The sequence below is a fragment of the Eumetopias jubatus genome, unplaced genomic scaffold (assembly GCF_037043125.1).
Source record: "Eumetopias jubatus isolate StellerSeaLion01/CBP00866 unplaced genomic scaffold, mEumJub1_p1.0 scaffold_7, whole genome shotgun sequence".
Lineage (NCBI taxonomy): Eukaryota > Metazoa > Chordata > Mammalia > Carnivora > Otariidae > Eumetopias > Eumetopias jubatus.
This window is the reverse complement of record NW_028274813.1, coordinates 15,601,617-15,618,150: the sequence shown is the minus strand read 5'-3', so window position 1 is coordinate 15,618,150 and position 16,534 is coordinate 15,601,617. Positions and strand designations below refer to the sequence as shown.

The following is a 16,534-nucleotide window of genomic DNA, read 5'->3' as shown; positions in this document are numbered from 1 at the left end:
AATAAATAAAATCTTTAAAAAAAAAAAAGCCTATTTGATCAGACCTACATCATGAGATGGCCAAAGATGTTTAAGTATTTCACAATATTACCCAAATCTTTGAACATATTCCTGAGTCCTAGGATCACTGACCTGGTTTCATGTCCCTTTAAGCTTGGGACAATGGCTACGGACTAGACTGCAGACTACTGTCTGTATAATTATTATAGAAGTGCTATATAATCCTACTTAGATGTGTATTTTCTGGGTTACAACATGCCCTATCCCTGACTTTTAACCTAGCAGGTATCCAGGGTCACCACTGACTGATGCCTCAGTATCAAGGTGGACTGTAGTATAAACCGTGACAGTTTTTTTTCTTTTTTGTAATGCAAGTGCCTGAGGGTATCCTCTTCAAAGAGGTATCCACTTCAAAGATGGCTGTTTCAAAGAATCACACTGCTGATCTAGATAAAGAGCCAGGCTCCCCCAGCTGGGACTCCAGCCTTCTTTGTTTTAAAGACCTTGGTTGATTTCAGTAACTGGCCACAGAGGCTGCTTGATTTTTCTCTTCCTGCACTTTAAATTCCCCCTCTTAAGTTTTAAATTCACCAATGAGTGAGCCCTCAATAAAAGCAGGACAGAACACTCAAGCTCCAGTGCTCTCCCTCTCTTTCCCCCTCTTCTCCCCCGGCCCCCCACAACCTTACTGTGTGGTCCCAAGTGTGCCATGTGCTTGCCAGGATCTGTGAATAATAAACCTTTTTTTTTTTAAGTTTCTTGATGGTTATTGCTGAGAACATCTTACAACCATAACAAGAACCATAAGGGCCAGTCCAGCCACAACACCAGCTATCAGTAGGCTGAGATCAGCACAAAACATCCATTCAGCAAGCAAGCAGTCAAGCTAGTTCTGAAATGCATCTAAATATACAAGCTCCATCTGACTCAACCCAACAAACAACCCATTGAAGAGTTAGGCCTTAACATCAAATAAAATTAACTCTAGTTGTGATTTGGGGTAAAATGGAAGGGGATAACACAAAGACAGGAAAAAGGTTACAGAGGGCATGTGACAGAAGCAAGTAAATTTTGTTAGAGCCAAGAAGAATCATGCTACTAAACCAAACTCCCAGGTCTAGAGGCCACATGTCAGCATGATCAGGAAATTCAGACAATTACCAGCTGTGCCCACACAATTTTACACAAAGCTGGAATGGCCCTCCTGTCTCCCTTCACGTAAATCTTAAGGAATGTCCAGGAAAATGAACTCATTCATCCCAACTGTCACAGCCAAGAGAGGACTAAGGCATGCCAGTTAAATGCAGTTAGTATTCTGGATGGGATCCTGGAACAGAAAATGGGCATTAGGTAACTAACTACTAAGGAAATATGAAGTATGGATTTTCATAAGTTATCAATACTGATTGTGACAAATGTACCATACCAATGTAGGATGCTGATAACTGAAAAATGGCTGCAGGGTGTATGAGAACTCTGTATTCTCTTGGAAACTCTTCTGTATATCTAAAACTATTCTAAAATTAAGTTTACTTAAAAGAAAAAGGTTTCTCACTACTCACTATGAGAATCAATTGGTGTACTTGGTAAAATGCAGATTCTCAGGCCCCAATCCAGAACTACAGTCAAAATGGGGAGTGCATTTAAACAAGCATACCAGGTGATTCTTACACACCCTAAAGGTGGCGAACCACCTTGGATGTTGATCCAATGTTTCCCCCTCCCTGTACACAAAAATGGCCACCAAAGAGTTACAGAGGCACTGACCTTTCCGGTGGGCCACTCACCCCACCTTGGGCCTTGATGACTCCCAAGAAACACAGCCCCCCAAGAGTAAACAACCTAGACTACCAGTTAATACTAGCATAGCCTGCCATTAAAAACAAACAAACAAACAAAAAAGTCCCAGACTGACCTCTTACCTTCCTACAGAGGCCTTGAGGCACCTGTCGCGCCTCCAAACAAAACGTATTGTGCACTGGCCCCTCTGAAGTTATAGCCAATCGCACCCTACACTTGTGGTCCAGGGCTTCCGACTCCCCGACCCTCAATGGGGCATCCCCTTGGGAAGAGATATGCTCCCCGGCTCCCTGACCATTTCTGGAGCGACCCTCAGGAATGCCCTCTCTGCGGCAAAGAGAGCCCAGGCTTCGTCGCCCGGGATGAGAGTACCAGCCCCAGCCTCGTCACTATCTACACCTGTCACTTACTCGGTGGACCTCCGCATCCTCTTTTTTTGAAACTAATTGCCTCTATATGTTCATCTAAACGAGCAAGAGCCGCTTCCAACCCTGTAGGAGCCCAGACCTCTGGCCCAGGAGCGCCCGCCAGGAGCCGGGCGGGGACTAGAATGAGTCGAAACGCTGGGCTGCGCCGCGGGGGCGTGTGGGGCGCCCCCCTGGCCACGCCCGCGCATCCCACCACCCGCTGCTCACCCCGCCGCCGCTGACAGCGCCGATGCCATCGAACTCCCGGCCCAGCCCGTCGGAGTCGTCCAGCACGTACGCGCCGCCGGGTACCAGCAGCGCGCACAGCAGTAGGGACACCGCGGCGCGGCCCGCCGAACCTGCGGCGGCCGTCATGGCTTTCACTCGGCGTTGCCGGGAAGCCTGGAGTAGGCGCTCGGCCATTGTGTGGGTCACATGACTCCCGCGCCCAGGGAGGCGGGTCCGGCCGCCGCCATGATGGGGAAGGGCAGAAGGCCGCTGACGCCGAAGCCGCCATCTTGAGTGAGGGCCACAGGTCGCCTACGCAGCCGCAGTAGTGTTGTGGAGTAGCAGAGCGAGCCTTTTCTGGTCGTGACCTTGTTGGGATGGGGCCTTCAAGTGTACTCAGTTCACTGCTTCTCTTCCGGCCTCATCTGCTGGAACACGTTAGCGCAGGGGATGTCCAAGGCCGCCTAGGGAACTCACCGTCTGAGGGCGCATCTGCCACCTGTGGGTCTGTGGCAAAGCAAGAAAAAATACCCAACTTGCAGCCCCTAACTAGGTCCCAGTTCAGGTGTGGCCCTAGTTGAGCCACTTAGTTTTCTGAGCCTGAGTTTCCTTTTGTGTACGATGAAACAAGAGCAGCCACGGGGGACATGTGATTAAATGAAATACAGGGTAATAGGCCCTCAGTAAATCTGAGCTGAACGCATTACACACTTGGCAAACGTTAACTGTCAAGGTTCTCCATTCTGGTAACCGCTATGTGTATTTAGCTTTCAGCTTCATCAACTACCCTACGTTGCCGGTTGACGTGGTTCCAGGCAGATAACCCTAAACTGGTAGGGAAGTTATGTCATGGGATTTTGCCACATTCAGCGTCAATCTGAGATTTCTGATTTTCTTGGTATCAGAGAAAACTGAAGAGAGTGTGGCTGCCGAGAAAGCATTTCTGATCCCAAAATCTCCCTTTGTAGACCCATGGAATTGGTTTTCAGTGTCTTCACAAGCCCTAGAGACCCCAAAATGTCAAAGAGAAGACCGAAAGGCTATATAGGACACACAAGTCTTTATCTTCAGGGCCCTATCTGGAGTCAGATTGTTTTGCCCCATAACTACAGACCTAGACTTAAGTTTCAGGATCACAATTATACTAGGAAGAAAAGTATCTGTGCAGTCCCAAAAACCAAGTTGTCAGGCCCTTCTGCTATCCCTTCGTTCTTAATGAACAATAGCTACGCTTGCTTTTTCTCCTCTTAAATTACTGTAGATCTATTTTGGTTTACCAAGAACAATCCCAGCTTATGTCTATTGTTCTAGTATAATTATTAATAGTGCCCCTTTCACCCTCAAAATGGTTCTGTCTTGGATAATAAGTTATATCCCTATATATGGGCCACTTTTTCTTCCATTTCTTCTTTTTCCAGTACAGCACATGTCTGAACTCTACCTTCTTTACCACCACCATTCTATGATACAAGTCAGGAACTATGCAGGTTCCATAGATTTACCTTCCCAGAACTCACTCTGATCTATCCGTTCTAATACAATATTTTAAGCCAGAATTTGAGCACCAGTGGATGCAAGCCATAGATGATAAAGGAATGCTAAGCTCCCTACCAATTCTGAGATTTTTGTATCTGTGATGTGTATATAACATATGCATAATAATGCAACTAGAAGGAAAACCAGGGTGAAAATAGAAGAAAATACCATACACAAGAAATTAATTGAGAAGTTGAAACCAGTACCCAGCGTACATCATCCTGTAACACACCATTGCACCAGTATTTGAAAGGCACCCCACAAATATTTGTATACTTTGTGGTCTCTGTAGAAGAGGAAACACAGAGTATTTAACAGAAAAAGTGTTATCCCTAGGACATATTACTAGTTCTTATTAGTTCATATACCAAAGTAATTCCTTACACAGAAAATATCTCTTGTTTCAAATTTCTAATCTATGTTCAGGAAACCATTAGAAAAGTTTCTAATAAAAAGGCAATTAAATATAAGGAGGAAGAGAGATCCATGGATGGCTGGACACAGGAGTCAGATTTGCTCAAGAGGTGAGATAAATGAAAATAGCAGTTATCAGACAATCATGTGTTCAGCTTCCCTTGCTCCTGTGGTTTGGGGCATGAGATAAACAAGAAAATGAGTGCCTCTCAGTTCTCAAATTTCAGATGAGATTTAAAAGTAAAGACCGTCTTTGTCTTAAAGGAACAGTGTTTTGGAGTATCACGACTGCACTTCAGCCACCACAAATTTCTCATTTTTCCAAAGTGAAAAGTGTGATTAAAATCAGTTGGTCTCTTAAGATGAGAGATCTTGCCTTTTAATGAAAAGTTACTAATAAAGTCTGATTTTAGTCTGTTGTCTCTAGAAAATGGCTCTACTTTTAGAAATCTGAATCCAGCCCTCAAATTCAAGGGCAGAGGCCAAGTCTTTATCCTCTTTGTACTTCCTAAATGCAGTGTCCAAACCACAGTAGGTACTCAATACGTATTAGTTGACTTGAACTTAAAAAAAAAAAAAAAAATCACTGTGAAAATGGTGTCTCAAATTACTGGGGTGAGTATGGAACTTTTAAAACATACGGAGACATCTGGATAAGTATTTGGAAAAAGATCAAATTTTAGATCTATGCTTCACACGTAAACTGCAAATGGATAGAGCTCTAAATGTAAAATATGAAACCTTACATTTTCCAATACAAAACATGGATAAATTCCTGTGTAACTTGGGGGTCTAAATATGATTTAATATCTCAATACAAAAAAATAAGTTTAATTTTAAAAAATCACTGAATATGGGACAGTCAGTTAAGCATCTGCCTCCAGCTCAGGTCATGATCTCAGGGTCCTAGGATCTATGGAGCCCCATTGGGGTCAGGCTCCCTGCTCAACGGGAAGTCTGCTTCTCCCTCTTCCTCTGCCCCTCCCCCCGACTTGTGTGCTCAAGTGCACACTCTCTCAAATAAATAAAACCTTTAAATATTTTTTTAAATAATAACAAATCACTGAATATAAGGGATAAGGAAAATGGATTATTTACAAAAGAAAGTAGAAACATTTCTTAAAGTTAGAATCTCCTGGGCCATAAAAGAATATAAAATATATTCTTTTCATGAACTATCCTGTAACATCTGCTATTTATCTGATTTTTTTTTTACTTTGACGTACATGGCTTGATTGCAATTATTAATAATGTCATTCTGTTCAGTAACTTCTAAAATATGTGTAGGAATTCTTTTAATTCAGGACTTTATATAAAGACAATAACAATAGTTCAGAGGACAGAACCCACATAATGGAATAAATTATATATTGCTTACTAAACATTTTCTTAAGTAGAACTCAGATAAAAACTGCTGTAGCAGAGAACAATGTGGTACGGCAGTTAGAATCAGCCCTGAAGTCCCAGCCTACTTTACCACTCTCCACAAAACTAAGACAATTCTGGGTGGTAAAAACTGTTCCTGTCTTCATACTAATCTGAAATTGTTTTCCGTTTTTGTTATCTACAGTCATTCAAACCCATGCCCCGTGTGGCTGATTCCCCAGGGCGAGTCTTGGTAGAAGGCGGATTCCAGTCCTTCAGGAATAAAGGAATCAGATTATACCTCTTCCTGCCTCCAGCAGCGAGGGCTCTGGCAGCGACCAGCCTCCCTCAGCCAGTTCCTTGAACCTGAGACTTTGATCGTGTAAGGGTAACTAGATGTATGGACAGCCAAGAAAGCACCCTGGAGCCATGTCAGAGTCCAGAGGAGGAGCAGGTACAGAGGCTCCATCAGAGGAGTCCCGAGCGCCTGCAATAGCAGGGTCAGAAGTGCCATCCTAACCCAAAAGAATTCTCAGCCTCTGTGTCTGCATTCCCCATCGCCCCCCTGCACCCCCAACCCCCTTCCCCGGCTTTAAAACACCGTCTTTGCCGGGGCGCCTGGTTGGGCGGCTGCCTTCGGCTCAGGTCGTGATCCTGGAGTCCCGGGATCGAGTCCCGCGTCTGGCTCCCTGCTTGGCGAGAGTCTGCTTCTCCCTCTCCCACTCCCCCGTCTCATGTACTCTATCTCATTCTGTCTCTCAGATGAATAAATAAAATCTTAAAAAAAAAACAAAACACTATCGTTGCCACCTCTCGTCCTTCCCTTGGTCATTGTGACTGTGTGAATTTGCTCAAATAAGAGAACTCCAGGAAGTTTTGCTCTCCTCCTATGTTTCACCCTTGATATGTCTGTTCTTTGGATTGTCAATACCTTTTTCTTCACTGCTGCCAGGGGAAGAATTTTAGAATCCACCTAATCCCAAATCCTAAGCATGAAAAAAATGAGAGTGCAAGAGGTTTCCACCACTCAAAAGATTTTTTTAAACATCTAGTGCAATGCTGTCCAACAAATATAAGGCAAAGCATATGTGTAATTTGAAATTTTCTAGTACACATTTTTTTAAAAAGCAGATGAGATCAGTTTTAATGGTATGTTTTATTTATTCCCAAATACCCATGTATGACCCAATATGTAATCAATATAAAATATATTAATAAAATATTTTGTGTTCTTTTTTCATACTAAGTCTTCAAAAACCTAGAGTGTATTTTGCATGTACAGCACATCTCGGTTTGTATTAGCTACATTTCAAGTGCACAACAGCCACATGTGGTCAGCAGCTCCTGTATTGGACAGACCAGATCTAGTGGATGCTGGGTCCTGGGCTAGGCACACTCAGTAAATGTCTACCTCTGTGGCTAACGATGAGGCTGAAGAATATCCACTCTGCTAGAGCCACCATAACAAAATACAACAAAACGGTGGTTTAAACAACAGAAATTTACTTTCTCACAGTTCTCAGGTTCAAGATCAAGGTGACAGGAGATTTGGTTTCTTCTGAGGCTTCTCTCCTTGGGATGCAGGTGGCTACATCTCTCTGTATCCTCACATGATCTTTCTTCTGTGCTTGCAAGTCAATGGTGTCTCTTTATGGGCCCAAATCTCTTCTTATAAGGATACCAGTCAGATTGGACGAGGGCCCATGCTAACACTTTTATTGTAACTTAATCACCTCTTTAAAGGCCCTGTCTGCAAATACAGTCACATTCTGAGGCACTGGGTGTTGGGGCTTCAATACATGAATTTGAGGGGGACACAATTGAGCCCATACTGCCTCTAACCATGGGTATCACCCCATTGCTCAACAATAACACCCTATCGAGTATATGGTTGATCTCTGATCAATAAACTTACAACCAAAGTCATTAGGAGAATTTAGAATTTTCTTCATAAAACATAAATGTATACTTTGGTATCCAAAGGAAAACTGTATGTTTTGAGAATTCACAACTGTGCACAAAAAGTCACATAAGACTGGAAGGAGGAAAAAATAGTTCCCCCTTTCTTCTTATAGACTGTGTTAAAAGTGATCACTTGCTCTTCCCAGGACACACCTGACAGGTGCTCTTTTGTATGATTTACCTCATGCTGTTGTGGTTTGGAAATATCTTTTCTTCCATATCTAAATGTCTAAAGTCTCGTTTTTAAAGATACATCTGAATGCTACCTCTTTGTTTCCCTTGATTTATCTGTTTAAAGCAAACATCCCTGCCTCTAATCTCTCATGCATCTTCTTTATAAGACTCTAAGGTTGGACAAAGGTTAAGCTCTATGTGTGATTCATTATAATTTCTATTACAGCAACACAGTGTTATGCTATGGCACAGACTGTGTTTGTTCATAATAGACACCTAATAATTGTTGATAAATATTTGTGGAAAGATTTGCTGAAAGAATACTTAATCTGAAGGTTCAACATAGTACCTCTTTAACCCGCTGCCCAAACTCCATCCTGGGGGATTCAGCCCATGTGTTTAAGATGCTGTTAAAATGCATTAGCCACAGAATCTTCAAGAGATCACATTTGGATAGCAGGAGGAAGGAACTTTTAGTCCAACTTCCTGACCTCCTGGAAGGGGAGAGGGGATGGAGATTGAGTTAATCACCAATTGGCCAATGATTTATTTAATCATTATACCTATGTAATGAAATCTCCATTAAAAAAAAAAACATAAACTATGAGGTTTGGAGAACTTCTGGGTTAGTAAATACAACCACATACTGGGAAAGTGGAGTGCCCAATTCCACAGGACAAAATCTCCTGAGCTCAGGACACTTCTAGACTTCCCCTAGGTACCTTTTCATCTGGCCATTCATCTGTACCCACTGAAAAATCCTTACATAATCTTTTATATAAATATCCCTCATAAGAAACTGATAAATGTGAGTAAAATGCTTTCCTGAGTTTGGGGAGCCATTCCAGGCAATTATCAAATCTGAGGAAGGGATTGTAAGAACCCCCATTTATTGCTGGTTGGTCAGAAGTAGTGGAGGCCCAGGACTTTTACTGGCATCTGAAGTGGGGGTGGTCTTGTGGAACTGAACCCTTAACTTGTGGGATCTAATTCTAGCTCCAGGAAATTAGTAACAAAATCGAATTACATTGTAGGACATGTAGCTGGTGTCTGGAGTGTTGGACAATTGTTTGTTGGTATAAGGGGAAATCACACGTATTTGGTATCAGAAATGTTCAGTGTGGGTAGAAACAGACCATAGTGCCAGCCAGTCCTCCCATGCACCAGCCTGCAGCAAACATAAGCCCATCATTTGTACTCATGCCTATTTGCATGATCTACCTGCAGCATTCGTTCTGTCTTCCTGCTCTCTGATCTTGCTCCCTAAATTTTAGATCCCTGGCTCCATACTCCAGCTGTCAATAGTGTTCTTTGGCCTTCCACCTCAACTTAGAGGCTACTTCAGCAGCCTTGGCTCCCCATTTTGCTTAATTGATTTTGACACCAACAGTTTTGGATAATGGAAGCCCCACAGAAGCCTCAAACGCTGTTTGAGTTCCAAACACTACTCCTTACTGCCCCACTCCCCAACATCAGGAAAGGAGAATTTGGACAACAACATGCTTTCCCACTCCCATCTCAGACTTTATTGCCTAATACTATGGACTGAATTGTTTCCCCCAAAATTCATATGTTGAAGCCCCAGGCGCCCGTGGTGACTTTAGTTAGAGATAGGGCCTATCAAGAGGTAATTAAGGTTAAATGTGATCATAAGAGTAGAGCCCTGATACAATAAGATTAGTGTCCTAATAAGAAGAGACACTAGACAGAATGGCTAAAATTAACAAGTCAGGAAACAACAGATGTTGGCAGGGATGTGGAGAAAGGGGAACCCTCCTACACTTTTGGTGGGAACGCAAGTTGGTGCAACCACTCTGGAAAACAGTATGGAGGTTCCTCAAACAGTTGAAAATAGAGCTACCATACGATCCAGCAATTGCACTACTGGGTATTTACCACAAAGATACAAATGTAGGGATCCGAAGGGCTATGTGCACCCCAATGTTTATAGCAGCAATGTCCACAATAGCCAAACTGTGGAAAGAGCCAAGATGTCCATCGACAGATGAATGGATAAAGAAGATGTGGTATATATACACAATGGAATATTACGCAGCCATCAAAAGGAATGAGATCTTGCCATTTGCAACGACGTGGATGGAACTGGAGGGTGTTATGCTGAGTGAAATAAGTCAATCAGAGAAAGACATGTCTCATATGACCTCACTGATATGAGGAATTCTTAATCTCAGGAAACAAACTGAGGATGGCTGGAGTGGTGGGGGGTGGGAGGGATGGAGTGGTTGGGTCATAGACATTGGGGAGGGTATGTGCTATGGTGAGTGCTGTGAATTGTGCAAGACTGTTGAATCACAGATCTGTACCTCTGAAACAAATAATGCAATATATGTTAAGAAAAAAAAAGAGGAAGAAGAAGATAGCAGGAGGGGAAGAATGAAGGGGGGGAATCGGAGGGGGAGACCAACCATGAGAGACGATGGACTCTGAAAAACAAACTGAGGGTTCTGGAGGGAAGGGGGGTGGGGGATGGGTTAGCCTGGTGATGGGTATTAAAGAGGGCACGTTCTGCGTGGAGCACTGGGTGTTATGCACAAACAATGAATCATGGAACATGACATCAAAAACTAATGATGTAATGTATGGTGATTAACATAACAATAAAAAATTAAAAAAAGAAGAGACACTAGAGTGCTCATGCCAGTGCACTTGCATGCACACAAGCCCTCTCTCTCTCTCTCTCTCTCTCTCTCTCTCTCTCTCTCTCTCCCCCCACCCTTCTATTCCCACCCCACCTGGTAAAGACAGAGCAAGAAGGCAGTTGTCTACAAAACAGAAAAAGAGCCCCTACCAGAAACTGAATAGCAGACATCTTGCTCTTGGACTCCCAGCCTCCTGAGCTATGAAAAAATCAGTTTAAGCCTCCTAGTATATGGTATTTTGTCACAGCAGCCTGAACTGACTAAAACACCTACCATCTACACTTCTTGCATGCCCAAACCACGGAATCGAAATTTCTTTTTTTAACATACGATTTTTTTAATCATCAATAAGTAACCATGATTATTAGAAACTTCTGTTTCAAATGACTTAAAACATGTCATAAACCCAGAGAGTTAACAGAGTATTCAGGTTGTAAAAAGAGAAAATTTCTTGAATATTGACACTTGCCTGAATTGATCCTGATTTCATAATTTCCTCCTACATTGGACTACTGGCACCCATTCTCCATGTCACAACATTCAGATGGACTCAACACTATCTATACTGAATTAGTTACCTGTTGCTGTGTAACAAATTATCTGAAAATCAGTAGCTTAAAACAACAAATATTTAGTGTCTCTCAGTTTCTGTGAGTCAGGAATTCAGGAGCACTTTAGTTGGCTGGTTCTAGCTCAGGATTTGTCATGGGGTCACAGTAATGATGTTAGAAGGAACAGTAATCATCTGAAGTCTTGACGATCCACTTCCAAGATGGCGCACTCAGAGACTCACCATATGGACCTTTCCTCATGGCACAGCAGCTGGCTTCCCTCAGACCAAAGAGAGAGAGTGAGAAGGAAGTCACAGGATCTTTCTGACCTAGTCTCCAAAATAGCACACCATCACTTCTGCTTTATTCTATTCACTAGGAGTTGCCAAGTCTAGCCCACACTCAAGGGGTGGGAAATAAGGCTTTACCTCTTCAAAGGAAGAGTGTCAAGGAATGTGTGAACATATTTTAAAATCGCTACACATATTCATGACACATTTCAGGAAACCACTCATACAACACAGTATTAAATATTGCAGTAACTAATATTTGGTGAATTAATTTAAAGAAGTTAGTATTATAAACCACCATAAGTAATTAGCTCAATTATTGCACATTTGCAAAGATATTTTAGCATCCTCTAAAAAAGCACCAGGGAGAATAAAGACTAACGTTATTTTCTATAAAATTGTGGATATTTCTTTTTTTAAAAGATTTATTTTTTTGTTTTAGAGCAAGCATGGGGTGAGGAGGGGCAGAAGAAGAGAGAATCTTAAGCAGACACCGTGCTGAGCACGGAGCTCCATGCAGGGCTCGATCTCACAACCCTGAGATTACAACCTGAGCCAAAACCCAGAGTCAGACGCTTAATCAACTGCACCAAACAGATGCCCCTAAAATTGCAGGTATTTCTATCATTCTTGGATTTTCACTATAATCTCTGCTCTGCCCATTCTATGGATTTTTTTATTAGCCACAGCTGTGGGTAACAGAACCTGTCTTCACCAGTCCTGATACCACAGAGCCCACACGAGTCAAGCTGGCTCTATACCCTCTCTCCTGTCTGTCCCTAGCCCCTCTGCCCCCGCTGACCCAATTTTTTGCCAATCATCTGTACTTCTCTGCCCTATCCTTTGCACTGAACCTCCTCAGTTATCATAATATACTTGCCTTGGTTAAACCTGGATTCGTGAAATACTTCTTGGATCTTAAATCTTAAACTGTTAGTTGGCTATCCTTACCATACGCACACCCAACAGAACAGATACTTCCACATGGATGACAAAGATGTCCATTTATTATCCTGACTTTAAAAGTTGTTAATCAGCAGTCTGTACACCTACAGTACATCAGAGGAAACAATTTGGAGTTAATATCCTTCTTAACATTCGTGGACATAATAAAGGCCATTAAAAGTTACTTATGTAATTTACAGACATCAAGAAATACATATTAGATCTTCTAAAAAGGTATCTAGCATATTAAAACCTCTAGTCTAGTTTGATAACATATCTCCTTTTTAACTGTTACTATACTTAAGGTGATCTGACTTGACGTTGAAGTCAAAAGCATTTACAAGTCTGAAATGACAGGCTGTTATTAGCTCAAGTTTTTGAAAAATCTGGAGCCAAATAAACTCATGGTAAAATGGTGCGAAATGGAATTGAATCACTGATGAAGGGACAGTGGGAAAAGCAACCAAAGGCAAGAATTCAAAAAAAGGGGGTTTCCTCACTCCTCTCTTTTCAGGAGTTCTGTTCTCCCCCTCACTGTCTCTTACCCAAGCACCCATCCCCGACACCAGTTGTTCTCAAACTTGGGAGCATCAGAACTACTCAGAGCGTTTGTTAGAACACACACATCGCCGGATTCCCACCTGAGCTTCTGACACCCTACGCCTGGGGAGGGATGGGTAACTGTAGCTCTCAAACATGACATGAGTCACGTGACATCGATGCTGCTAATCGGAGACCCACACCTGGAGAATCATGGATGTAAATGATTCCAGTCTCAGGCCAGAACCACAGATGCAAGAAATAGAACATTCTTTATCTTTCTGTAACCCAGCTAAAATGGTGTTTGAATCTCTCATCGCCAAGCTGGTGGAAACTTAATCGCAGTTCATTCGGGGTCCAACCTCACCTTCCTCTGGGTTCTGCCTGCATTAGCCTGCTAGGGCTGCCACAACAAAGTACCCCAGACTGGTGGCTTAAACAACAGAAATTCATTTTCTCACAGTTCTGGAGGCTGTGTAGTCTAAGATCAAAGTGTTGACAGGTTGAGCTTCTTCAGAGGCTTCTCTCTGTGGGTCACGGGTGGCCAGCTTCTCTTCACGTGGTCTTTCCCGAGGGCCCATGTATCCCTGGTGTCTCTGTGTGTCCAAATCTCCTCTTCTGATAAGGACACTGGTCATATTGGATTAGGGCACTTCATTTTAACTTAATCGCCTCTTTAAAGGCCCCATCTCAGGGCGCCTGAGTGGCTCAGTCGTTAGACGTCTGCCTTTGACTCAGGTCATGATCCCGGGGTCCTGGGATCGAGCCCCTCATTGGGCTCCCTGCTCAGGGGGAGGCCTGCTTTTTCCTCTCCTCCCACAAGCTCCTGCTTGTGTTTCCTCTCTCGCTGTCTCTCTCTCTCTCTGTCAAATAAATAAATAAAATATTTAAGAAATAAATAAATAAATAAAGGCCCCATCTCCAAATACAGTCCAGTTCTGAGGTACTAAGGGTTACGACTTCAGCCTATGAGTTTTGGCAGAGGGGTGGAGGGTATAATTCAGCCCACAATGCCAGCTAAGATCCAAGGAGTTTTCAAAGATTCAAATGTAGGGATCCGAAGGGGCACCTGCACCCCAATGTTTATAGCAGCAACGTCCACAATAGCCAAACTGTGGAAAGAGCTCAGGCGTCTATCAACACACGAATGGATAAAGAAGATGTGGTTTATAAATACAATGGAATATTACTCAGCCCTCAGAAAGGATGAATAGTTACCATTTACAATGACACCGATGAAACTGGAGGGTATTATGCTGAGTGAAACAAGTCAATCAGAGAAAAACAATTATCATATGGTTTCACTCATATGTGGACTATAAGAAGCAGTGCAGAGGATCATAGGGTAACAGATGGAAAACTGAATGGGAAGTCATCAAAGGGGGAGACAAACCATGAGAGACTCTTAACCATAGGAAACAAACTGAGGGCTGCTGGAGGGGTGGTGGGTGGGGGGATGGGGCAACTGGGTGATGGGCATTAAGGAGGACATGTGATGTGATGAGCACTGGGTATTAGATCCAACTGATGAACTATTGAACTCTACATCTGAAACTAATGATGTATGTATGTAATATGTTGGCTAATTGAATTTAAATTTTAAAAAAAAGAAAAGAAAAATAAATAAAAGAAAATGAAAATAGCCAGGTACCTGGCTGGCTCAGTTGGAAGAGCATGTGGGATTCTTCATCTCAGGGTTGTGAATTTAACACCCATGTTGGGTGTAGAAATTACTAAAAAATAAAATAAACTTGAAAAAAATAGAACGTAAATGCATAATCTAGGGGCAAGAGGTAAAAATATTTCAAAATAAATAAATAAATAAAATGGGGGGGGGGAAGATCCAGGGAGTTTTCATGTTGTCAATGCTAGAGGATTGTAGCTCAACCCTTGGATCTCAAGGTGACCTTCTATCAATGCTGGCCTCTCCTGAGATGCCCTCATTCCCATCTGGTCTTCAGTAGTTAGCCCCTAGAGGACTCACCCAACTTGTTCCTCATCGACAGCTACAAGGCAGCTCGTGTGACATGCTGGGCCACTGGCAGCACCGTGACACGGGCTGAGGCCTTCCATCGCTTCTGTGTGCCCTCTGTGGCCTTCCAGAAATGATTCTACTCCCCCTGTGCTAGGGGCACGGGGCATCTTGCTGAGGCTGTCTCTGGCCTCTCCCACACACACCCTTGAGTCTTACCGCCTAGACTTCACCCTGGACCTGAGCCACAGGTCCACCCTCCTCCCCAGATCAGACGCCTCATCTGGAGTAACTGCCTCCCCACCTCACCGCAGGGCTTGCTGGGCAGTGGGGTGCAAGCAGTCAGGATGCCAAGTCCCCGTCTCAGATGCCACATCTGAGCTCTCATAACTTCCTCTCTCGCAACCCTGAGTCCCACCCCCACCAGGCAGGAAAACCCTTTTTCTGCTCTTGGGGGAGGGAAGCTCTGCTTTGTCTCTACAGGTACTCTCCCTAGCAGACTGTGCTTCAGTAATTTCCACTCTCCTATGCCACAGAAATTTTTTGAATCTCAAACCCTAGCATTGTCTTCTCCCTCCCATCTACCCATCCACTTTTCTGCCAAGAATTCCTCTTCTGATGCAAGACACGCAAAATAGCTAATTGCATTGGGTGGGGGTGGGAAAAGGAAACAGGTCAGTGTTTCAGAACATCCCCTGCCATGTCTGCTAGCTGCTCGTGAAACTGCACCGAACAGGCCCTGTAGCCTCACAGAGGATCATTCATCGGCAGATTAGGCTCTTGCACTGCCTGCCTCATGGAGAAGTGGAACCAGGCAGAACCACATTCTCTTCCCCTTTCCTCCATGGGTGGACCAAGTGCCCTGCTGCTGGCTACTGCTGGCCTCAGAAGAGCAAACAGCCAGCACATTAGCAACACCAGCCCCTTCAGGTAGTCTTCTGAATAACTGCTAAGTGGCTCTTTCTCACCGTGGAGCTGTTAAAAATGTCACAGAGACTCAATGCCCTGAAATTTCCAACTGTTTGGTAGGTAGCCCTGTGGTTGAAAATACAGTATTGCCATATATTCTGGACTACAAGAGAAGCAAACTTACTGGAGCGCCTGGGTGGCTCAGTCGGTTAAGCGTCTGCCTTGGGTTTGGGGCATGATCCCGTGGTCCTGGGATCTCAGGAGGTCCCTGCTCAGCGGGGATCTGCTTCTCCCTCTCCCTCTGCCCCTCCCCCCACACACTCGTTCTCTCTCTTTCTCAAATAAATAAATAAAATCTTTTTTAAAAAATTTACTATAGGTTGTTAAATGTCTTACTGTATAGAATTGGCCAAGTTTTAGTATAGGTGACTACACAGGTTTTCTCCTATTTCATCAGAAGTGAAAGTTTGATTGTGTTTCTTCTATCTTGTAACTATATCCTTTCTTTTTCCTGAAGAGCAAAAGACACAAATATTTTGATGTAAATATGAATATACCTTTCCCCTAAAAGCAGAAATCTAGTCTATTTAGGCAAAATAAGAGATTGTGAGAGTCATGAAATAGCAATGCCCAGAAGCCACAGATAAGTGGATGTGTAAAACCAAGGAAAAAGGAGAATTTTAGATTAGAGTCACAAGGAAAATGATATCATTACTTTCAGTTTTGTAAAGTCTTAAGGGCTTTATTATTAATTTTCCACATTATACTTAAATTTTCATTA

At 43.2% G+C, this 16,534-nt stretch overlaps 1 protein-coding gene and 1 long non-coding RNA gene across 4 annotated transcripts in view; both read right to left on the bottom strand.

Annotated features, from left to right (window-relative positions):
• GALC (galactosylceramidase) overlaps positions 1 to 2,647 on the bottom strand; it is a 72,437-nt gene extending 69,790 nt beyond the window's left edge. For 2 of the 3 annotated variants that reach the window (XM_028097917.2, XM_028097922.2), the window contains exon 1: positions 2,436 to 2,645. In XM_028097917.2, the coding sequence (XP_027953718.2) occupies positions 2,436 to 2,630 (195 nt within the window). In that variant the 5' untranslated portion in view covers positions 2,631 to 2,645. Of the gene's footprint in view, positions 1 to 2,435 lie in introns of all 3 variants that reach the window. The other variant, XM_028097928.2, reaches the window with a different exon arrangement.
• A 9,729-nt stretch (positions 2,648 to 12,376) lies between these two features.
• Positions 12,377 to 15,199, bottom strand: LOC148163853 (uncharacterized). Its single transcript, XR_015768474.1, has 2 exons — positions 14,857 to 15,199; positions 12,377 to 13,735 (listed from the first exon to the last, which is right to left on the bottom strand). It is a non-coding gene; the product is annotated as an uncharacterized LOC148163853 (long non-coding RNA).
• Positions 15,200 to 16,534: the final 1,335 nt, after the last annotated feature.